This window comes from Limanda limanda, chromosome 19 (assembly GCF_963576545.1).
Source record: "Limanda limanda chromosome 19, fLimLim1.1, whole genome shotgun sequence".
Lineage (NCBI taxonomy): Eukaryota > Metazoa > Chordata > Actinopteri > Pleuronectiformes > Pleuronectidae > Limanda > Limanda limanda.
In genome coordinates this window covers 7085948-7106176 of record NC_083654.1, presented here as the reverse complement: position 1 = coordinate 7106176, position 20229 = coordinate 7085948, and the positions used below count along the sequence as shown (strand labels likewise).

At 43.6% G+C, this 20229-nt stretch overlaps 2 protein-coding genes across 2 annotated transcripts; both read right to left on the bottom strand.

Moving 5' to 3' along the window:
• Positions 1–753: 753 nt before the first annotated feature.
• LOC133026368 (SOSS complex subunit C-like) lies at positions 754–1316 on the bottom strand. Its single transcript, XM_061093261.1, has one exon. The coding sequence runs from the start codon at positions 1199–1201 to the stop codon at positions 887–889; it is 315 nt and encodes a 104-aa protein (XP_060949244.1). The 5' UTR covers positions 1202–1316; the 3' UTR covers positions 754–886.
• Positions 1317–2124: 808 nt separating this feature from the next.
• Positions 2125–18404, bottom strand: mfsd2ab (MFSD2 lysolipid transporter A, lysophospholipid b). Its single transcript, XM_061092449.1, has 14 exons — positions 18164–18404; positions 14376–14501; positions 13722–13846; positions 9510–9633; positions 8882–8960; positions 8617–8792; positions 8421–8511; positions 7807–7925; positions 7506–7589; positions 5352–5435; positions 5044–5156; positions 4667–4810; positions 4110–4286; positions 2125–4020 (listed from the first exon to the last, which is right to left on the bottom strand). The coding sequence occupies exons 1-14, from the start codon at positions 18251–18253 to the stop codon at positions 3966–3968; spliced, it is 1587 nt and encodes a 528-aa protein (XP_060948432.1). The 5' UTR covers positions 18254–18404; the 3' UTR covers positions 2125–3965.
• Between the last annotated feature and the right edge of the window lie 1825 nt (positions 18405–20229).

Here is a 20229-nt window from a genome sequence, read left to right as displayed (position 1 = left end):
ACCATAACGTTTTCTGCTGGTGGAAAGCGTAGAGGTAAACGTCAGATAATTACGAGCTTGATCAAACTGACATAATGTGTCAGTAGATAATGATGGATTGAAACAGCCTGTGTCAATACATAATTCAATAAATGCCCTGATAGATAATGAGTGGCTCTGGGTTTGGATATGATATATGTCAACAGTAAGGTTGAGGTTGGGAGACAGGGTTGTAAACCAGTGGTCTGAGGCCCTATAGGGGAGGGGCCGCCCTGAATTACTGAACAACAGTACAAAAATCCGCGCATGTGCCCTATCCCCTGGAGCCAACTTCGAAATCTGCCCACTCAACCTGCCATACACCATCAACATCTCTATCAACATCTAAAAAATCATTGAAATTGCTTTTTTGACTTTCCCTCTCTCTCTCTCCTCCGTCAAAAGTATTTATCCATCTATCTATCTGTTTTGGAGTATGCATATTGCAAAACCAATAAAAAAAAAGTAAATAGAATTAAGGTCATACACTACATTTTCTCTGTCAGTACTATTATTTTTAAGTGTTTATAAGCAATTGACACTTTCTTACCCAGAATAATCAACCCCCTTGTAACAACCGTTACAATCCATTAAGTGTTATTACACTAACTGGTTGATGACTGATCGCCCTGTTCATCCGTCCTCATCAGTGGAATAAAGAGGAAACGCGACTCTGAGGACCCACATTTCATTTCTGCGCCTCAGCAGATAGAGTAACACTGGTGATGCGTTCAAAAGCCTCGTTTTAATCACACTAAATCACACACAGGACACACATCGTATAAAAGAGTAACAAAACAAAGGGAGGTTTCCCCCCCATGGTCCAAGAGGCCCGGGTCGGGTCAGTGTTTGTCGGGACGATGGAGAGTCAGGTTTCGGGATCCAGGCGGGGGAGCACCGGGAGGATGAGGTTCCCGAACGAGGAGTCCTGAGTGATGAAGAAGCCGGACGAGTGTCCGTGTGCGTGCTGCAGGGCCGCCTTCTGCTGGGCGGCGATGTGCTGCTGCTCGGCGCTGTCCCTCGCGTCCTTCAGGCTCGGCCGGGACGACAGCGCGATGTTGGCTCCGGGGCTGTTCATGGAGCCGCTCTGCAGCAGCCGCCTCTTCTCCTTGTCCAGCTCCGCCAGGATGGCGACGCGGGCCTTGTTCGGGAAGCCTGGTCCCGGAGGAGGGTTGGCCGCCATGTTCGCAGCTAGGCAGCGCGGAGAGTCAGCGGGGGCTCCGGTCCATGAAGGAGCCTGCTCGCCGTTACTTGTTTATGCGATGAGCTTATCAAGCTAACTGAAGCTAATGTTGCTAACAGACCGGGAGCCGTGGGAACCAGAGGGATGCTACATGCTGACACTTCCGGCTCGTTTCTTCAGCTTCCTGCCTTCCAAAATAAAAGCACACACGTTACTGAAGAAGCCCGTACTTCTGTTGGATCATCAAACACGTTGTCATATAACCTTATATTACAAGTGTCAAGTCATGATTACATTCGTTTGTTAAATCAACTGTTGGTCTTTCACACTATATATATATCTATATATATATAGAATAAAAAATAGTTGTTTTGTGCCCCTACCATAGATGCTGCTTGTTATATATAAGACATTATGTGCCTATATTTACACCCCTAGATTATCTCAATAGCGAACATTACTGCTATTAAATAATAAAACAAATATTTAATGTTCAAGCTAATTTTTTTGTCAATATTGTTTTTTTTTAAAACGTGAAATACTTGAACACTAGATGTCAGTAGTGTACACTGAATAACATACCTTATAGGCATCGCAGTGGACCAACTGTATAAGTTCAACTGAAAAGCTACTGACAGTGTAATGTATGAATGTCTAGCTAATAATGTCTCCGCATCACATCATGTTTGATTAATGTGATGGTCTGCTTTTTCTTTCTCATTATTCGTAATATTTTTTTAATATTACTAATTTTACTCTGCTCACATTAGCTGGTCCAGGTATTTCTATAGGACATTTTAGGATGTGTACAAAACGGTAACACAAACTGTATGATGTAAGAGTGCAACCATTAAAATCTCCCTTATTTTGTTCCTTGATTAAATCGTTTTTTTGGTTTAAAGTAAAGACGTGACGACCTCTCCTTCATGTTCTCTTCATCAATTAGTATTTATTAACCTCTCTTTTTTTCCCAGTCTCAACATCTTTTCCTTAAATTACTACAGAACAATATACAACGTTAATTTCACTTGCAGCCACGTATATCAAAGATATTTACAGGTTTACATACAATATCTACATATGCACAGGAGGCACGTACACAAGGCTTCTGTGTGTCCCAGTGGGATTAAAGCTCACACATTTGGCTACAGCCCCAAGAGTCTCAAGGGAAGTTCACAGACGGAGCCGTAAAAGACAAGAAACATAGAAAAAATGATACAGGATGAGATTTACAGGATTTACAGTTGAAATAGGGTTTGGGGTTGAACATGGCAGTGTGTTGGCACATACAGTATCCACCAATACAGATATAAGGACCACCTTGTGAGGGAAAAAAATTGTAAAAAGTAACGGATAGACTAACATTTTCACATCGACAACTCAGTTGTCAGAAACATGTGGAAGATGCAACAGTCTGTATAACATATGAGAACACATTGTCATATCAACAAACATAAATATTACTGGGATTGTGATGATCAAAGATCCCAGGTTGTTGCATCAAACATGTAAAATATATACACAAGAAAAATAAAGTCAAAGAAAAAAACAAACAACGGAGGCTACAAGTCCACTTCCTCACCTTCCCATCCGCTTTTTTCCCACAATTATACGCTTCCCTTTTTCAAACGCATATGGAGCAGTAGCAATGGGGTGAATGTTTTTTTTATTTAAATGTTGACTCCCACCTTTTTTTTATTCAGTTGGAAAACAAACCTTACAGGCTTTAAGTAGATTTAAATACTGCAGAAGCCATGACTTTCCAGCAAACATGAATTCAACAACAGTAGAATCCAAACTAATAAATATTTAAATAATGATATATCTAAAGTAGTACAGGCTGCAGTCACCATTTGTTTTGCTCCATATTAAGGAAGTGAAAGCATTTGGAGAAAAAAAGCTTTTCCTGTCTTCAGTAGCTGTTAATAATTCAATTGCCGGATAATCATTGCAGTTACGTGTGCAAACTAACTCTTTCTTATGTAGTGGTTTCAGCTTAATGGTTGGGAACAACAATGAGACCACAGCGGTTACTGTTTGCCCATTGGTTCCAACATCACATTATTACGGCTTCTTTAAGAAAAATAGAACAGTGCGACAGGAATGAGATGGAAACGGACTGACGATCAGGAGAAACTGTTAAATTACAAAACACATTCCAAAATGTTCACAATACACAGCAAGTCAATTCAATGACTCAGGAGCAAGTGACCGACACAAGTCTCTGTTTTGAATGAGCGGAAATTAAGGCGTTATCGCTTTGTTCAAGTTTCCTCCGACGGTTTCGTCACTGAACTATAAAGTTGTTTGTTGCTCAGTGCTCAAGGCCATTTTTGTTGGTTGTATGCAAGAGGGTTGAATATGCTCAGTTCCAGCGAGTAGCACCAGTAATGGCAACACTGACAAAACAATAATCCCAACACTTTACATGGTTTCGTGCAGTTTTAACCAAAAAAGTCCAGTACTCAGAAGTTATATGTGATACAAAACCTAAGGCTTCATGAGATCCGACTGAATAAAAGAGGAAATGAATTTCATGGCACAAGAACTGTCCCAGCTGTGGCAGGTGTGTTTGTTTTTTAAAGAGACCGCAGCGTGGCTGAAGCGATTCTTTTGAGAAACACACACAAGTTTCTGGAGATGTGCAACAGCAGCGGCGGGATTAGACAGAGCGGTGTCTCTGTGATGCGAAAAGGCAGACAGGTCCGAGGTCCTGTCCAGTGCAAAGTGCCAAGTCGATCACCCGATTGGTCCACGGGTCGTCCTACGTGATGATGGCCAGCTCTGTCGAGTCTGTCTCTGAATCTGTCTCGTTGTCCCTGCAAGAAATCAAGAGCATCTTCAGTTGGACGATTGCTTCTCAGATGCATGAACACAAGAGGGAAAGAGGATTTAAACCGGGTCTTACCTCTGTTCCTGGAGCAGTTTGCGGTTGCCCTGCCTTCTCTCCTCATCGATTGGATAAAAGTACAAAATGACCAGACCAACTAAGATGAGAGCGACGGGCGCCCCGGAAACCAGCACCTTCAAGGTTATGTGCACTTCCTCTGGTTGAGAGCAGCCTCTGCTGATGTAGCCTGCAAAACTAAAGACGAGACAGAGTCAAGAAACTGAAAACACAAGCATTACAATTAAACTCAATGTACAACTGTTCTATAGTAATATAGACTACAGTCATACATTTTAGTAGAGCGGAGATCTTTAATAAAAGGTAAGTTTCCCACCAAATCACAGATCAAAAGCTGACACTGATGTAAAGTCAGTCATGCGATTCATGCGCACGCACACACAAACACACTATACTTAAAAGAACAGTTAAAGGAATTCCTCACTTTGAAGAGGGATTTGGGTGCTGGGAGATTTGGCTTAGCCTCATTTTGACTTTTTTTTATCTATGGGATAATGCCCCTACAACACATTTAGAATGTAGGTTGTGTGATTGTGTTCTATCATGTGAGTACTTACTCTAAACTGAGAGTGGAAATGCCCAGGGAGACTCCAGAGGCAAACTTGGTGAAGAAGACATAGAAGGAGTAAAAGAGAGCTTCATGACCGCTGGAGTTCGGGTTCTGCACTTGGAAATCATCAACAACGTCGGGCAACATGGACCTGAGAGAAGGAGTCAAGAGTCAGTGCTGGTTTCACACAGAAGCTGTTTTCAGATATGAACTCCGGAGAGTGTCCGCACTCCTGCTGAGTTCTCACACCAGCTCATTTACTAGAGGGCTGCCCGGACATTTGCGCTCTCACAGTCCCTCCAGAGACTTTCTGTCTGGGAGCAGCTACACACACTCGACGATCCTGTATGTAAAAAGCTAACCCAGCAACAGCAATGGTCTTACCAGGGCAGCAGGAAGGCTGCGGCCACTCCGACCCCGGCAGCGAAGGAGACGATGTAGGTGACGATCAGGTTGCTCTTCACACACACCACCAGGATCATGAAGGGAATCACAGACTGGAAAGAAGTAAATTATATGAGACCATGAAAGCACAGCAGATCAGCTGCCCTGCACAGATTTACTCTCTAAAGCAAGTCTTTAAGTCTCTCAAGCAGTTTTCTTACAGCACCTAGGATAACACTCTATTCCCGTCAATCACACAGACTTAATTTGACTTAGAAGTGGTTTCTGGATGGAACTGTGGCTCTTACCAAGGAGCCAGCACAAACCGCTGTCTTTTTCCCAAAGCGAGTGAGGAACCACTGCCAGAAGGGGATGGCCAGAGTGGCGGAAAGCTGTGGGGGGAGAAGAAAAACAACATTCAAATTCTGGTTAACCAGCTGTTTTGTTTTCACACACACATAAATCCCACATAAGGTGCTTTATTACTGACTAACATGATTTTGGAGAAGAAAGTCTGGATGATGATGTGTGTTACATAAAAGTAAAGGAACAGGAAATGAGGTGAATTCTCAGAATGCCTCAGCTTCCACTTCAGACTTTGAAGCGCGGCGATGCTGAAGCACCTCCGACCCGCAGTACACCTGCCAAAGACAACAGCGACGGCGGAAGAGAACACGGCTTCTCCGGCTCTTCCCAAAACAAAACCTGAGTCTGATGTGTTGCAACACTTCACAGGGGTCATCCTATCGACCCTACGGGAGTGGGCAGAGGGCTCGGGCGGATCAGTATGACCTCTGATCCCCACAGTGTTTGAATAAGGGAGAGATAACACAAAGGCCTGTGTGAAACTGTGGGTTTTCCACCACCTTTTTCTGATGGACACGAGTGAGATGCTAAGCTGAGAGATAAACTTCCCACACATCTCTTCTGTCTCACTGCACATACGTGTCTGTGTTTTAATGCACTGAACTCAAGATAATCTCCGGACATTCTCTGGAGGGGCTGCGTGTAAGAACGCAAATGTCCAAGTGAGAAACTTTCTGAATCAACACATTCATTATCCATTAATGGGCCTTTATCCTATAAATTGACCTCATAAAGCAAACCTCAGTGAGTTCCTTCCGAATGAAACACTGCAGCACGACATACTTGGCCTCTTCTCTGGTGTAAACACTGTCCAGCTCTTGAAAATGCGATAATCTGTCGTGCAGCATCGAGGTCGGGGAACAATGTGCAGTGTGGCATGCTTTCTGCAACGTGCCTCACGTTGACAAAAAAGGGAACACAAAAGGCTCTTGTTGTTTGACGTCATTTGATGAACTCCTGATTCTCTCTCACACAATGTTTCATTACATTTGACCTTTACCGTCCTCTTATATAACGCCCGTTAGTTTGATTTGTGTGACATATCTTTGTTGTTATGAGAGCCGGGCTTCTCAGATTAGTCCACCGGTCTCTTCACATTAGTGAAGGTGAGGATTAGAATCTCTCAGCGCTGATCAAGAGTAACTTCATAAAAGGGGCAGCTTCTCTGAAAGCTCTGTGTTGAAGCCCCTGAAGGGTAATTTCACTAAATAAATGAACTTATATAAAAAAGGTCACTAGCTTGCCTCCGTAATCCTTTCCATAAAGTAAAGGATCAAAATGTGTAATCTTTTCGGCCTCTTTAACCTGTACTTTCTCACCCTGTACAGTCGAGCTGGCCGTGCTACAGTCGGAACATCCTTGGATAAATTGGGAATAAAACTCTTCAGGGACGAAAGGCTGACGGATTCTTTCATGAGTGAAATTTCTCTTCGGAGGGCATGTCATTAAAAGGAGAAGCCAGTGTGTCTCCTCTACTGTCCGTGGGAACGGGCTGCCATTCAGGCAGAGTGGACACACATCATGGAAATGGGCCTCCAGGAGACGCCGCTGTCTGACCCAAGTCCAGAGTGGCTTTGTAACTGAAGACGATTCATGTGGCGATCCTGGGAGTCGAAGCTTTTGTCTGCACTCTGGAGATAATGGTTCACGTATTCCACACAAACGCAGAGGCTGTTAGGTTTCAGGCGAGCAGGGGGAATGTGCTCATTGCCATGGGAACGTTGAACCTAGCAATTGTCTGGAAAGGCCACCTGCGTCTGTGTGTGTGTGTATGTATGGGGTTCAGGTATTACTCATGTTGGGGGGACCTAAATCTCTTTACATAGTCACATCATGGCGAATTAAGTCCCCCATAATGTAAATCATTACATTTTAAGGTAAAGACATATTAAGGTTAGAGTAAGAAAGAGTAAGAGTGGAGTCATCAGAAGTCATGGAGACACTGTCTGTCTGTGTGTGTGTGTGTGTGTGTGTGTGTGACTGTGAGTGTGACTGTGAGTGTGTGTGTGTGTGTGTGTGTGTGTGTGTGTGTGTGTGTGTGTGTGTGTGTGTGTGTGTGTGTGTGTGTGTGTGAGTGAGTGTGAGTGTTTGCTCACCATGATGACCAGCAAAATGTTCTGGAAGTCGTTTCTGAAGCCAAGGGTGGAGCTGCAGAACAGAGCAAAGTTTCCTTCCAGGAGCTGTGGGTATAAACACACAAGCAAATTGTAATGTCTAAACACACACAGATTGGGCTGACCCCGCGGGCGCCATGTAAACAAGCTGAACACTCTAAACACTGAAGATCAGAAGAACCAGTTGAATAAAAGAAAGAAAACAAACATCCTGGAGATGCAGACTTGTAGATGTGATTGAAATACTGATAATAAAAAAAGTTGTGGATGTCTCCAAACGCACCATGAAACCCAGTGAGGTGAAGAGGAAGACCATGACCAGCTTGGCGTACGGCCCGTGTCCCATCACCAGCTTAATTCCCTGGAAGAAACCCACGGGCTCCGACCTGGGACGACAAGAATCTGCAAGGAGGGAAAATAGTTAAAGAATTAACACAGATGAAAAATAACATTCACTTTCAGTCCTATTTATCTCTTACGAATCCTTTACAGGTTTACATTTCAGGCTCAGCTTGTACTGGACAAACGTGTATCAGTCCGCTTACTGGTCACGAGGCTTTAACCAGAGCCTGATTGTTTTTACGCAGCCTGTCAGCCGACAAGTCATTCCAAAGCATTAAGCCATAATTGTGCATCAGTGGACACGTCAGCAACCGCTCTGTCACATGAAAGAAGTGTGTTCATCTTTATTGATTAGATTCAGATGAACACACTTCGTTCACTCTATTTTTTCAGGACTTGAATTTGTGAAAAACACACCGCTGACTATAATGACCTGGAATGAAAGGCAAGGACAGCCTCACCTTCATTTTTTGTTTGATTTAAAGCTTTAATGGAGGATTACAGGCATCTAAATTGAAAGACAGAGCCAGTTTGATCGAGGAATTAGAGCTCTACCTTTTTTCTCTCTCACACCGAAGAAAAGAACGAGAGCGCAGAGGACGTAGATGGCGCAGATGACACCGGAGGCGATCATGTAGGCCGCCCTCTGTACAGGAAGAAAGAAAGGGAGAACACAATCTGTATCACAAGTTTTACTTGAGCCCTTATATTCGGTTCACACTGTTCCAACAGTTGCTATTAGCCCATTTACCGTGTCCTCCAGGGAAATGACAGGCCCTGTGTCATTGAGTGCAACAGACAAGCTGGAGTTGTTCAGTGCAGCAGCGATTTCAACAGGTCCCGGGAGGCAGGGGGCGTTGGCCATGCCCACTATCTGGCCCTGGATGGCTGTGCCGACCACGGTGCCCAGGACCTCCACCGTCATCCCTGGTTGGGAAGAAACACGAGAGATGTTTGGTCACTGAGGAGGTGACCTCTCGATATGCTTTCTGTGAGGAGATTCTTGTGATACTCACTGTAGGCAGTGGCAGAGTCTCTCTCCTTCTGATCCGAGGTGATGAACATGGTGAGGGCAGAGTATGGCACATGGAAACACTGGAGGCAAAGAAAAAGAAAAAGAATTCAGCAATGAACGCAGCTCTTTTGTTCACTTTTGGTCAAAACAAGAAGAAGTAGATCTTCTAAATTTCAGGAAATTGTACAATGAGATAAATAAGTAGCAGTTTCCTTCAGCTAAGCCAACATCCTCCATGATGCTTGTTTTCGATTATTATGAAATGAAAGGATTTCCTGGAAAACTGTGTGTATTCAGGCATTTGCCTTGACTCAATTAAAGGCCACTTTTATAGTTTCAGAAAGAAAACCACAACCAGCATCACCACAGGCACAGAAGAGGAAGAACACAGCCCATTATATACAGGCAGGTTTGGAACAGGCACAGCACTTGCTATGGTAACTCAAGGTTATGTACCACATAATAACCTTTATTTTTTTAGTAGCCACTGAAGGTGTAAGAGATAGTGAAAATCCTATCAGGAAGGCAAACATTTTCCTTTGACCTTGTACTGCAAGGAACTGTGTGTGTGTGTGTGCGTGTTTGTTTGTTTATGCTTGTGTGAGAGAGAAGGAGAGTGTGGTACTCACAGTTTGAAGGGTCTGGAAGAGGCAGTAGAAGAAAAGGTACCAGATGACTTTGCTGTCCTCGAAGGGAGGAACGTACCAAATAAGAAAGTAAGCGACCACAGCCAGTGGGGTCGAGAGGAGGATCCTGCACATGGACGAAGGTGGGGGGGGAGAGACAACAACATCAGTGGATGAAAACGTGATCCTACTCGAGTGTGACGTGCTCTTCACTCTGTCAACAAGCATGAAGAGAGGGGCCACGTGTTACATAACAAATTGTGGCCTCTTGGAGTGCGTCCTTCTTTCAGGTCGTGCCAACTCCTCCTCAGCGGAGAGTGAACGTTCAGTTTACTTTTTCTCACATATCATGGTCCCGGTGTTCACATGTTTGGAGAAGATTGGAGCTGGAGAGGAACTGTGGCTGGTTCTGAAGGTTATGAGAGGATCAAATTGGAGCTTCCTGTAAAATTGGGGTTTCCTGTAAAATTGGAATTTCCTGTAAAACAAACTTTGTTGCAGGAATGATGTTCTCTTGGGGGGGTTGTTCCCTTTTTGAAGGGTTTAAATTCAACTAAGAACGTGTTTTACGTTTGTAAACAAATCCGTGCCATCGTGTACTCTCCCCATCTCCCCCGCTTACTTACACAATTTCCCCATGAGGTCATTTTCCGGAATAAAAAAAGAAAAGCAGATGTACAGTGAGACTGGTGAGTTCCTGACCTCTTTTCACCTTCCTCTTATGGTCACATGGGTTCTCTCCAATCAGATTGTGAGTGCAACAACACTTCTGACGTACAGGGGGGGGGGAACAAATGAGCCTGCCTAAGGAAAAGCCCATCAAGCGTTTGGTTTGTCCATCTATTCCCGGGAGAACAACATCCATTGGGTGATTGATCTGACAGGATATGAAATCATGCATCTTGTACGGACTGCGTGTCATTGCCGTGTATAAACAGAGTGACGCAGCTTCTCGACACAGCAGAACTCGCTGCTGATCAACTTTAGGACTTAAAACGTTAGACGAACAGCAGGAGCTCTGAAGAGAGGAGCATGAGGAGGCGCAGCGTTCAATGAGCTCTCTCATGCATGTTATGTGATTAACTGTACACCTAGTTGGCAGCGGGGTTGGGTGTGTGCTGGGAGTGGTGTGCAAGTAGAGGCAGATGTTTTATCTGGTCATTCCTGTTAAATTCCTCTACCAGATTAAACACGCCACCTCCCGCTCATATTCAATCTATGACAAATGCATCGCTTGCAACACAAAACTGAATCGCTGAGATGTTTCAAAATAAACTTGCCAGTCCCGTCTTTCTCAATGCGTGCCGTTCTTAAAACAGTTTGCAGAGCTGAGCTAAGATAGTGCACCGAGCTTGCAGGTCTGCAGCAACACAGGCTATACATGTTCTGTCCAAAGGCCGCCACTGAAATCATATTCAAATGTCATCTGAAATAGCCGTGCTGACCCGGGAGCGGTGAGTTGACAAGACTGTGACACCTGACCTCCCTCTTCCGGCTGCCCCTCGTTGGGGCTGCGTGCGAGCAGCTGCGATGAAAGAGGAAATTTGCATAACGTTCGGTTGCGAGGCCTTGACGTCGGAGTTTCAATGGTAACTTAGGAAATCGGAGAAAGACCAAATTCATGAGGAAATGAACCTTGAATAATTGGGAAAACCCCATCCTCACATTTTCTAGTTTTAAATGTAAATTGGCCACGAACAGACATCAGTTCGTGAATGTCGTTTACGAAATTCTTAATGATAAATTAATCGATCGTCTATTAATTATGCCCATCCCTAAAATGAACGAAATGAAAATATTATTAAAATATAACAAATTTTCATGACTTTTCCAAAACTTTTGGGAGATTATTTTTTTCCATGACTTTTCCAGGCCTGGAAAAACACATTTAAAATTCCATGACTTTTCCAGGTTTTTCATGACCGTACGAAACCCTTTACTTATGAAAGTTGTGATCGAATTGTTTTTTAACATCCACAGTGAACAAAGACAACTAACAGTCAGTGTTTTAAATAAATGCATTTCACATTGAGAGGCAGAACGCTGCAGCTCGTCACTTGTGACCGCTCCAGAAGCTCCGCAGCAACAGGGAGAGTCATTCTGCTCGGCTCCCACACCTTGAACTGGAGTAACCCCGCTGAATTCCACAGCCACTCTTTAAAGATCCTGACAGGCCCGTCAGAGCAGCCGCTATTGGCCGAGCCCGGTGGTGTGTTGGGGCCGGACCAATGAGGAGCCAGCTTGACTGCTCTCCCCTCCCCCACTTCCGAAACGCAGATTTTTTGAAATGCAGCGACTCTCCTTTAACTCATTCACTCACTTCTCAGCTAGGGGCCGAAGTGGGCGGGATGAGACCCCCACATGCCAGTCATTCCTCCATTTTACCCTGAGATGATCTGACTCGGTGAAAATTATAGTCATGACACAACTTCAAGTTAAATGAGCTTGACTCATCTTAATTTACTGCATATACCAAAGCTCAACTGTTTTGAGAAAAGATAGGCTGTACTTGTTGCTATAAAATTAGATTAAACCTTTTTAGTTACACAAAAAAAACAAAATATTACTGACATGTATAAATATTCTTCAAAGTTAAATATACCGTGGTTACTATGAGGCAGAGGGCTGCTTTTAATAGGAATTATCCAAACACCAAAGTTGCAAATAGGTTGCAAAATCCATAATCATTTTTCTTTTCTAATCGCTCAGCAAATTCCAGATCAAGGAGTCATTTGAATATATTTTGCGTAACTACCTTAACTTCATTCCTTTTACAGAGATCTACATATCCGACACATCACAGGAACTGCTAACCAAAACAGGAAGATCATTCCACTGCTCTCTAAATTAATTACGAAGGTATTCTCCCAACAAGGGAATATAAACGCAGGAAACTGATCTGAGAATCCCCAGGGATCGTTATGGCTCCTCTGAGTACACAAGGTTTCTTAAGCAACAAGGGAGATTATATTTTCAATCAAGCAGACAAGATGGCATATAGCGCCACACCTTGACCCTCCAACCTTTCATTCATCCTGTGAAAGTGTCGCCTTTGCATCCATGTGAACATGTTCTGCCCCGATCACCCCTTGAGGTACTGCATGTTCCCACCTCCTGCTGAAGGAAGCTCTACAACATCTACAGTGCTGACAAGAGGCTGGCAGCCACTTTAAACAGCTGCTCAGGCTGACACCCTACACCACCCTACACCACCCTTATCCAACCGTGTGAGTTATACCCCTCCGAGTTCCATAGGGGTCGGCAGTATTCCGGGCAAAGGTGCCACATTGGAGGACAGAAGGCACAGTCTGATATTTAGACGTTGAACTCTACTTGGTTACTCAGATGCAGAGATGAAGCTGAAAAGGAAAAGGGTCCGCAACCTCGCTGTGGTCTGAAGCTTGTTCGACTGCCACACCCCCCGGCCACAGACAATTACGGTCCGGGCCTGGCTGCTCTCCATGAGATTTCTCAGAAAGGGCGTGATTGTTTTTGTCTGAATCAAAGAATATCTCAAGATTTCATTCGGAAACCAGCAAAATGTCAAATAGCTGAAAATGAGTCAGCTGCAGTGGAATTTCCTCCAGGAAAAGTGTTTCCTTTAAGAATCACCCTCAAGTAGCAGGAAGCAGTAAGATCTGTCGAAGCCATGCCAGAGGCCACGCTAGCTGCAGGGATTGCTTTTATTTGTTTGTTCAAATTAGGAAAACTCTTTGACTTCTGGCCTCAGTGATGCAGCCTGGACCATTTTAACTGGAGTCACTTTTCAGGTGATTATTTGAATGCCAGTGTGTATCACAGCAGCTGTGTGTGAGTGTGCGTGAGTGAAATGGAGAGAGGGGGGTGGGAGGGCGAGCGAACACATGTGTGAGCAACATGGTAGTTGCAATAGCATGACGTATATTAACCCCTCCTGGGAGATGACATTGCAGAGTGCTGGCACAAAGCCCCGCCCCTAATATTTGACACGTGTGTGGCTGGAAAAGTTGCAACCGAAGGTCTGACTCAGTGCAGATGAGAGCCGCCCCACATACGCATGAACAAAAGCATGCATGTAACTCAGGGAGGATATATGACGACAGTGGGCTTTAGCAACAAAACCTGTATAACACAGCTAGAGGAGGAAGGTGCTGTAGAGAAAATTAACCACATATATCATAAAAATATAAATAAAATGACTACTAATTATTGTTTGCGTCTGTTGAGTAGACCTACCAGGGCAACATGCGCCCGAAACGTGTCCATGGGCTCCGGGAGACCAGGAATCCCACTGTGGGGTCCGTCACTGCGTCCCATGCTCGGCCACCGAACAAAATGATGGAGGCATAGAAGGGATCCAGCTGCCAAAGTGGAGGACACAAAGATTAGTGCAACTGTGGCCAGTGTAAAAAATAATAAACCTAACCGTGTCTGTACTCCTGACTGTACAATTGGCACCAAGCTGTGTTACCCAATATACTCTTAATCAACGGTCCTGGTGGCCAGACAAAGCTAAACCACGGGAGGCTGTTGACTTGCACATTATTTTTGCCCTAACCATCAGATTAGTGTCAGAGTCTATTAAAGCGAGCCGCCCCCTCCCCTGCATTTTTCTGAACCAACCCTTCTAAGCCCGTTCATACTGTAGAGCCCAATCATGGGGATAATTATGGAAAGAAGAGCGAAATCTTTTCCTCCTCTTCATTTTGTCCGGGACAGTCAGACCCTTTGTTGGTGCGTTTGTATGATAACTAATTAAAGAGGTGCTTTGAGGCAACAGGAAGGATCATGTACAGAGCCATGCCTTCAATCTGTGGCAGGACAGTGTTTGAAGGACAGTAGTGAATACACAATCTGAGGAAAGTTTTCAGTTAACCTTGAGCAACTCACCTGAGCAACATCCAGAAGATAAATCTGCAGAAAGAAGCCCAGGGCACATCCAGTGATCTGGTAGGGTGCGCCACCAATGGCATAGCACAACTTGTTGCAGATTGACAACTTGTTCCCGGCGTCATGCTAAGAAAAGAAAAAAGAAAGAACAGAAAATACAGAATTCAGGGTTCATATACATTTTGACCGATGGATTTCCATGACTTTTCCATAACTTTAAACCAAATTTCCATGACCAAACATTTTGTGAGATCTCGGTGTATACATGAAAAAGTGACAAAATGTAGTATTCAAGGTACAGTATACCTTGAATTACACAAATGAATGAGACAATAGTTTGATTGAGGTCTTTGTCTGTTGTAACCCATGACATGTACTTTTCCATTTGTAGCCAAGCATGGTTAAATCTACACTTCCCTGGCACAGTGCATTATCCCGCCTGCTTCCCCATCGAACTTTTCAATTAGTATGAGAGAGTATGCTTACGTATATTTTGAGCGTATTTCTTTTAAAAGCATATGAATTGTTTAAAACTCAACGTAAATGAACAACATTAAAATATGAAAATAACAAATTTCCATGCCTTCTCCAAAACTTTTGGGATTTAAGTTTTTTCAAGCACTATTCCAGGCCTCGAAATAAACATTGAACAATTCCATGACTTTTCCAGGTTCTTCATGACCATAGGAACCCTGAGAGTTAATCAATGATGAGGATATTTTGTGAAAACTTGCGATTAGCCTTTTTGCTGTAAAGGTAATGCCCAACAAACACTGCATGAATATGCAATAGCGAACTCTGGGAGAATGCATCCAAATTTTTCCGCAGCTGTGCACAAACCTTTTCTACGCTTTTGCAAACACTACGCCACTAAATAATAAGTTAAATCTACAACAACTCTCGACAACAGTTTGGCCTCAACAGGGTGTCTGCATAAGGCAGCACGCTTCACAGCAGCACACTCCACTGGCTTAGAAATACTCAACTATCTGATCCTCCAACTGCAGTTCCTCTCAACTCTCCTCTCGATGTTTCACTAGTCTAATTAAGACAATAATACATTTGTAAGTGCCTCACAAAGAATACACTCTTAGACTTTAAATCAGCTAGAGTCTTAAGGAGCCAGGAAAGTGCGGCTGGCAGAAAGCTAGCCACCATGCAGCATATTTGGCAGAAGCCAGGGGCAGCCACTGGGAAACAAGAAACCCTTGGTTTCCTAACAAGAGCTCATTCTTCCTCACTGTACATGTAATAATTTACTCCACAGTCAAGACTCTAAGCCACTCTTAATGGCCACACAAATCACCGATGATTAGTGCCAGGACATGACAACACCATGGTGTCACTCACACACACCAAACACCATGGCGAGAGCACCTTGGCAGCGCCCTGGACCGACTTAGCACTGGAATGGATGGCTGCCAGCGTGACCAGTGATCTGACCACCGTTGCCCACAGAGAAAACACACCCTCCTCCCTGACCAATCATGAGGTTGTGTTTGGCGCTGCCTAGTCAGCCCCCTTTTCAAGTGGTCAAAGAATTTGACTGCTTCTGTTAATAGCCCCACGCTGAACAGAAGATCCGTTTCAAGATCAGTTAGTGAGCAAAATGTCCTTGAACTGCAAGCACATAATCAGTTTTTGTTGTCAATGAAGCTCGGGACAAGAACACAGACACCGTCTCATCTCGGATTGGACCACAACATAAAACATCACTATGACCGCATCTTGGTGAAGCACCCATGCCTTTGTTTAGGTGATAAACACGCTCCTGGCTGATACGAGACACCATCAGCAGCACCTTCAAAGACACAGGAGCAATATTCAAACTGTAGTGGCGCAACACAGTGGCTGCTGGCCTTCCAGGACTTGGGTCGACTTAGGTCAAGTTCCTGTGGTGAGTGAGTGCAGGGTCTCATGGATCAATCTTTCCACCCGCCATGTGACTTTTACACATTCCCTCTACAACTCAGAAATAAAGCTGTAAAGCCGAGGAAGGAGTGGTCACTGCAGACCCTGTGCGCCCTGGCAGAGGCTCGTGACCAAACAACTTCAGGCTGATATTCACCAACACCTGTTCCACATATGCACAAGATTATTTAAATGTTTGCTCATCCTGGGTTTTAACAGACAATGCAGTGAGTGTGCACCTACGGTTTGTATGCAATCGCCACAGGAATGTCTCTTTGTGACAGCATGTTAAGGCTCACGTAGCTTTGAAAGAATACACCTGCTCTTGGCAGTATGAATCATGAGTTATGGGTATAGTGTATTAAGAAAAAAAAATTCCTCTCATTCCATATAGTCAATAGCATGGTCAGCAGTGTTTAGTAAACCTGACATGAAACACAGCCTCACATCTCCACCTCAAAGGCCACAACTTGTGGTAATATGTTTGCACCATAAACAGTTAACATGCTACAGCCAGTCAGAGGCATGAGGAATGGCTGGGTGGGTATCTTTCCCCCCGAAATATTAAAAATGTATATGGCTTCAACCTGAAAACACTACTAGTCCACTACCCGAAAAGGAAAGTCAGAGGACTAAGATGTTTCAGAAATGCACTGCTGTCTGCTCCCTCATTATCTGACACGTCGCCTTGGTGGCGATATCCTGCTGCATTCAGGGACATGGGAAATATGGGATCTGTGCAGGAATTACTAACAAAAGGGGGATTTACTTTGATTTTGCGATTGACTTCAATGAAAAAAAAGTGTTAAAACCCGTGATCTCTGCTTTTTCCTTTTTCCGGCTTTTTCCTTTTTTGCTAAAACTCCACTAATATGTCAAAGAATGAAGATGCTGATGCAAAAAAAAGGCCGACTTGTATTATAGTAAAAAAAATATAAATAAAATGCTGTCATGTTATTTCTGACACATAATATTTTTCACATCTTTAATACTTCATTATAATTCACATATGCCGACAGGTGACAGAAGTGGAGTCCCTTCTCTAAGGAGGTGGGAGGGGTTCAGAGAAACCCGTGAACGCATCTTTATGTGTTCCACATCAAATGCTATGAAGGATGTAACCTAGATATCTCATGTGGTCGATTGAGGCAACACCCTGCAACTGTGTTTGATACAGGCACATTCTTCACTCATCTGTGCCAACACTTTAATGAGACACAGACTTATGATCAAGAGAAATACCGATATGTGATTATATGTATACACACACACACACGAACAAAAATATATATTTACTGTGCAATGTTGTGAGCCACGCACACATGTATGCGATAAGAAATACGACCATTATGAACGGGTTTTTTTTGGGGGGGGGGCAGCCTCCAAGTGCGCACAGTGGCACGTTCATGGTTTAAATATAGCTCAGTGTCTGGGTGAATGAGTGCATAGAAAACCTATAGGATTATTGTCTATAAATAATAATACAAAAAAATAAGGATTTAGAAGTTATTTCCCTGAACCATGAAAATATATGATTTCAATATGATTTTTTTTAAAGTGTCTCTTGGTGCATAACCACAGGATTTGATGTATTGAATTATATATTTTTTTTATTGATCTTTTTTAAATTGATTTATAGGATGTTATTGAGCCACTCCTGTGTAGAGATATGACAATGGGCAAGGCGGGCTTTGAGTCACTCCTTAAAAATGCCATTGGACCGGTGTGCTCGGTCCAGTCACAGTATCGTTATTTTTTTTAACAAAGAAAATAGGGAACGAGGAGCAGCCTCTTCGCCTCCATGTGTTGAATCTGAAGCTTCCGATTCAAACTAAGAGAAGGAACGAGAAGCGATCGTTGAATCGAATTGCACCCACCTTCCTCGCAAGCTTGATGCCATCCGAGTCCAGCGGCTTATTCAACAAACTGGTGTTGGAGTATTCTTCATCTCCTTCTCCTGTGGCCATGGCACAGAGAGGAACAGATCAGCTCTCGGTCCGGAGACGAACAGATGCAGTACAAAAAAAAGGAAGGATTGTTCAGTAGGAATCACGTCTGGTTCGGTCGTCGTGTGAGCGCAGTGATGGTCGCAGACTCTCAGTCACCCGGTCTGGATGTAGTAATTTCCACAGCGGCCCCGCCCCCTTCCAGGGTGCCATTCACTCTATGTCTGAGCCCGCCCTCCTGGGGGCGGGGTCACAGTCGGGCCCTCATCATTCTCCCATTTGTCCTGAAGTTTACATACTGTCTGTAACACGTTGCATGTCAACAGGAGGGTCGGTACACAGACACACTGTCCCCTGCTGTGTCCCCTGTGTCATCAGGGCAGCTCACACTGGACTTCGATCATAAAAAAGTTATGGATCACAAAAAAAGTTATGGATCATGAAAAAGAAAGTAAGAAATTATTTTACTGAAAGTATCTGGGCAGTTGAATTGTAAATCATATTAATGATTCAATTTGTGAAGAGGTGGATGACATTTGCATTAGTTACTGTCGTTTCATGGTATGTCTTTTAGAGTGTTCCAATGTTTATGATTCATTTCAATCAGTTAACTTATATCAACATATCATAATCTGAAAAATAAAGGAAAAACTTTAAGAGTTTTATTTACATGTTGCGTCTATTGCCTGTATTGCACTGATTAATGATTAAGTATACATTGTGCAACATTACTATCACTTGATTGATCAGTATTTAATTTCTTTGTGTAGTGTAGTTGTAGGTGAAATTCTGGAGAGCTCATTTGAATATACAAACTTCTTGTGCATACATTGTTTATTTTGGCAGCTCCACAGTATGTGTGCCCGTATGCATGTCTGTGTGTGTGTGTGTGTGTGTGTGTGTGTGTGTGTGTGTGTGTGTGTGTGTGTGTGTGTGTGTGTGTGTGTTTGCCGTCCCTAGACAGGAAAATATAAAAGCCAACACAAAAATGTATAGCAAACAACTAACAAAATTACATTAGTATGTCACATATAAACCATCAAACAAGACACATATGACATGTGTGAGTGTGTGTGTAACTGTCTAATCAAAGTGACCTCCTTCCTCTGTACTAACCATCAATGACTACGGTTCACAGTGACTGTTTTAACGTCTTTTAATATGGACTCACATATAGCCTGGCTGCTAAATGGAAGCACACGCAAGATTCCTCATGTGTGGTCAAACAAACAGCTCTTCTCACACGGCCGGCCAGAGGTTTGCCCGCTCGGTACCTGAGGGTTTCTCAGATTCCCTGACCCAGGTCTGTATTTGCAAAGCGTCTCTTGCTCTGGCAGGAGGCCAAGCATCTATATGATCCCAATTTACCTGAGCACACATACCATGAAGCCTCCAGTATACTGTACATATGCAGTATACACACAGCCCGGCTTATCTGAATGTTAATCTGTGTCTTGTAGGAGCCTCATGATCAAGAACACTACCGTCTTTTCACTTTCACACATACTTCGAAACAAGTTGCCGCCAACCCTTACTCAAACATTCACGTACAATGAAGCTGTATATCGGAACCACCCAGCTATTTGTCTATACACGCCCAACACACACACACATGCACACACTTTCCTCTAAGAGTGATCTTCCTGAGTGCATTATGAAACTTGTGGTAAAACCATGACTTCGACAACCGCACAGTAATGTACAAATCAATGTATGTCAAATTAAATGAGATTAGATCTAATGTTATGGCCTGGTTCAAGTTGTGTTGTTGTAGTTCAGGTGGCAGTGTGGACTCAGCTCAACTTTGATCTCGTGGCAATAAAATGAAAAAAAACTGTAACGCCTTTAGAGCAAAGAGTAAGTGGTTTGTTGCAAGGGGTTGTGTGCATGTCGAAAGATCCCTGCCAGTAAAAATATGGTGTGTCTGTAAGATCAATTCTGCACAAGAGGAAGGAGTTTTAAGACATTTTGTAATATTGAAAAGACTGAGAGAGAAG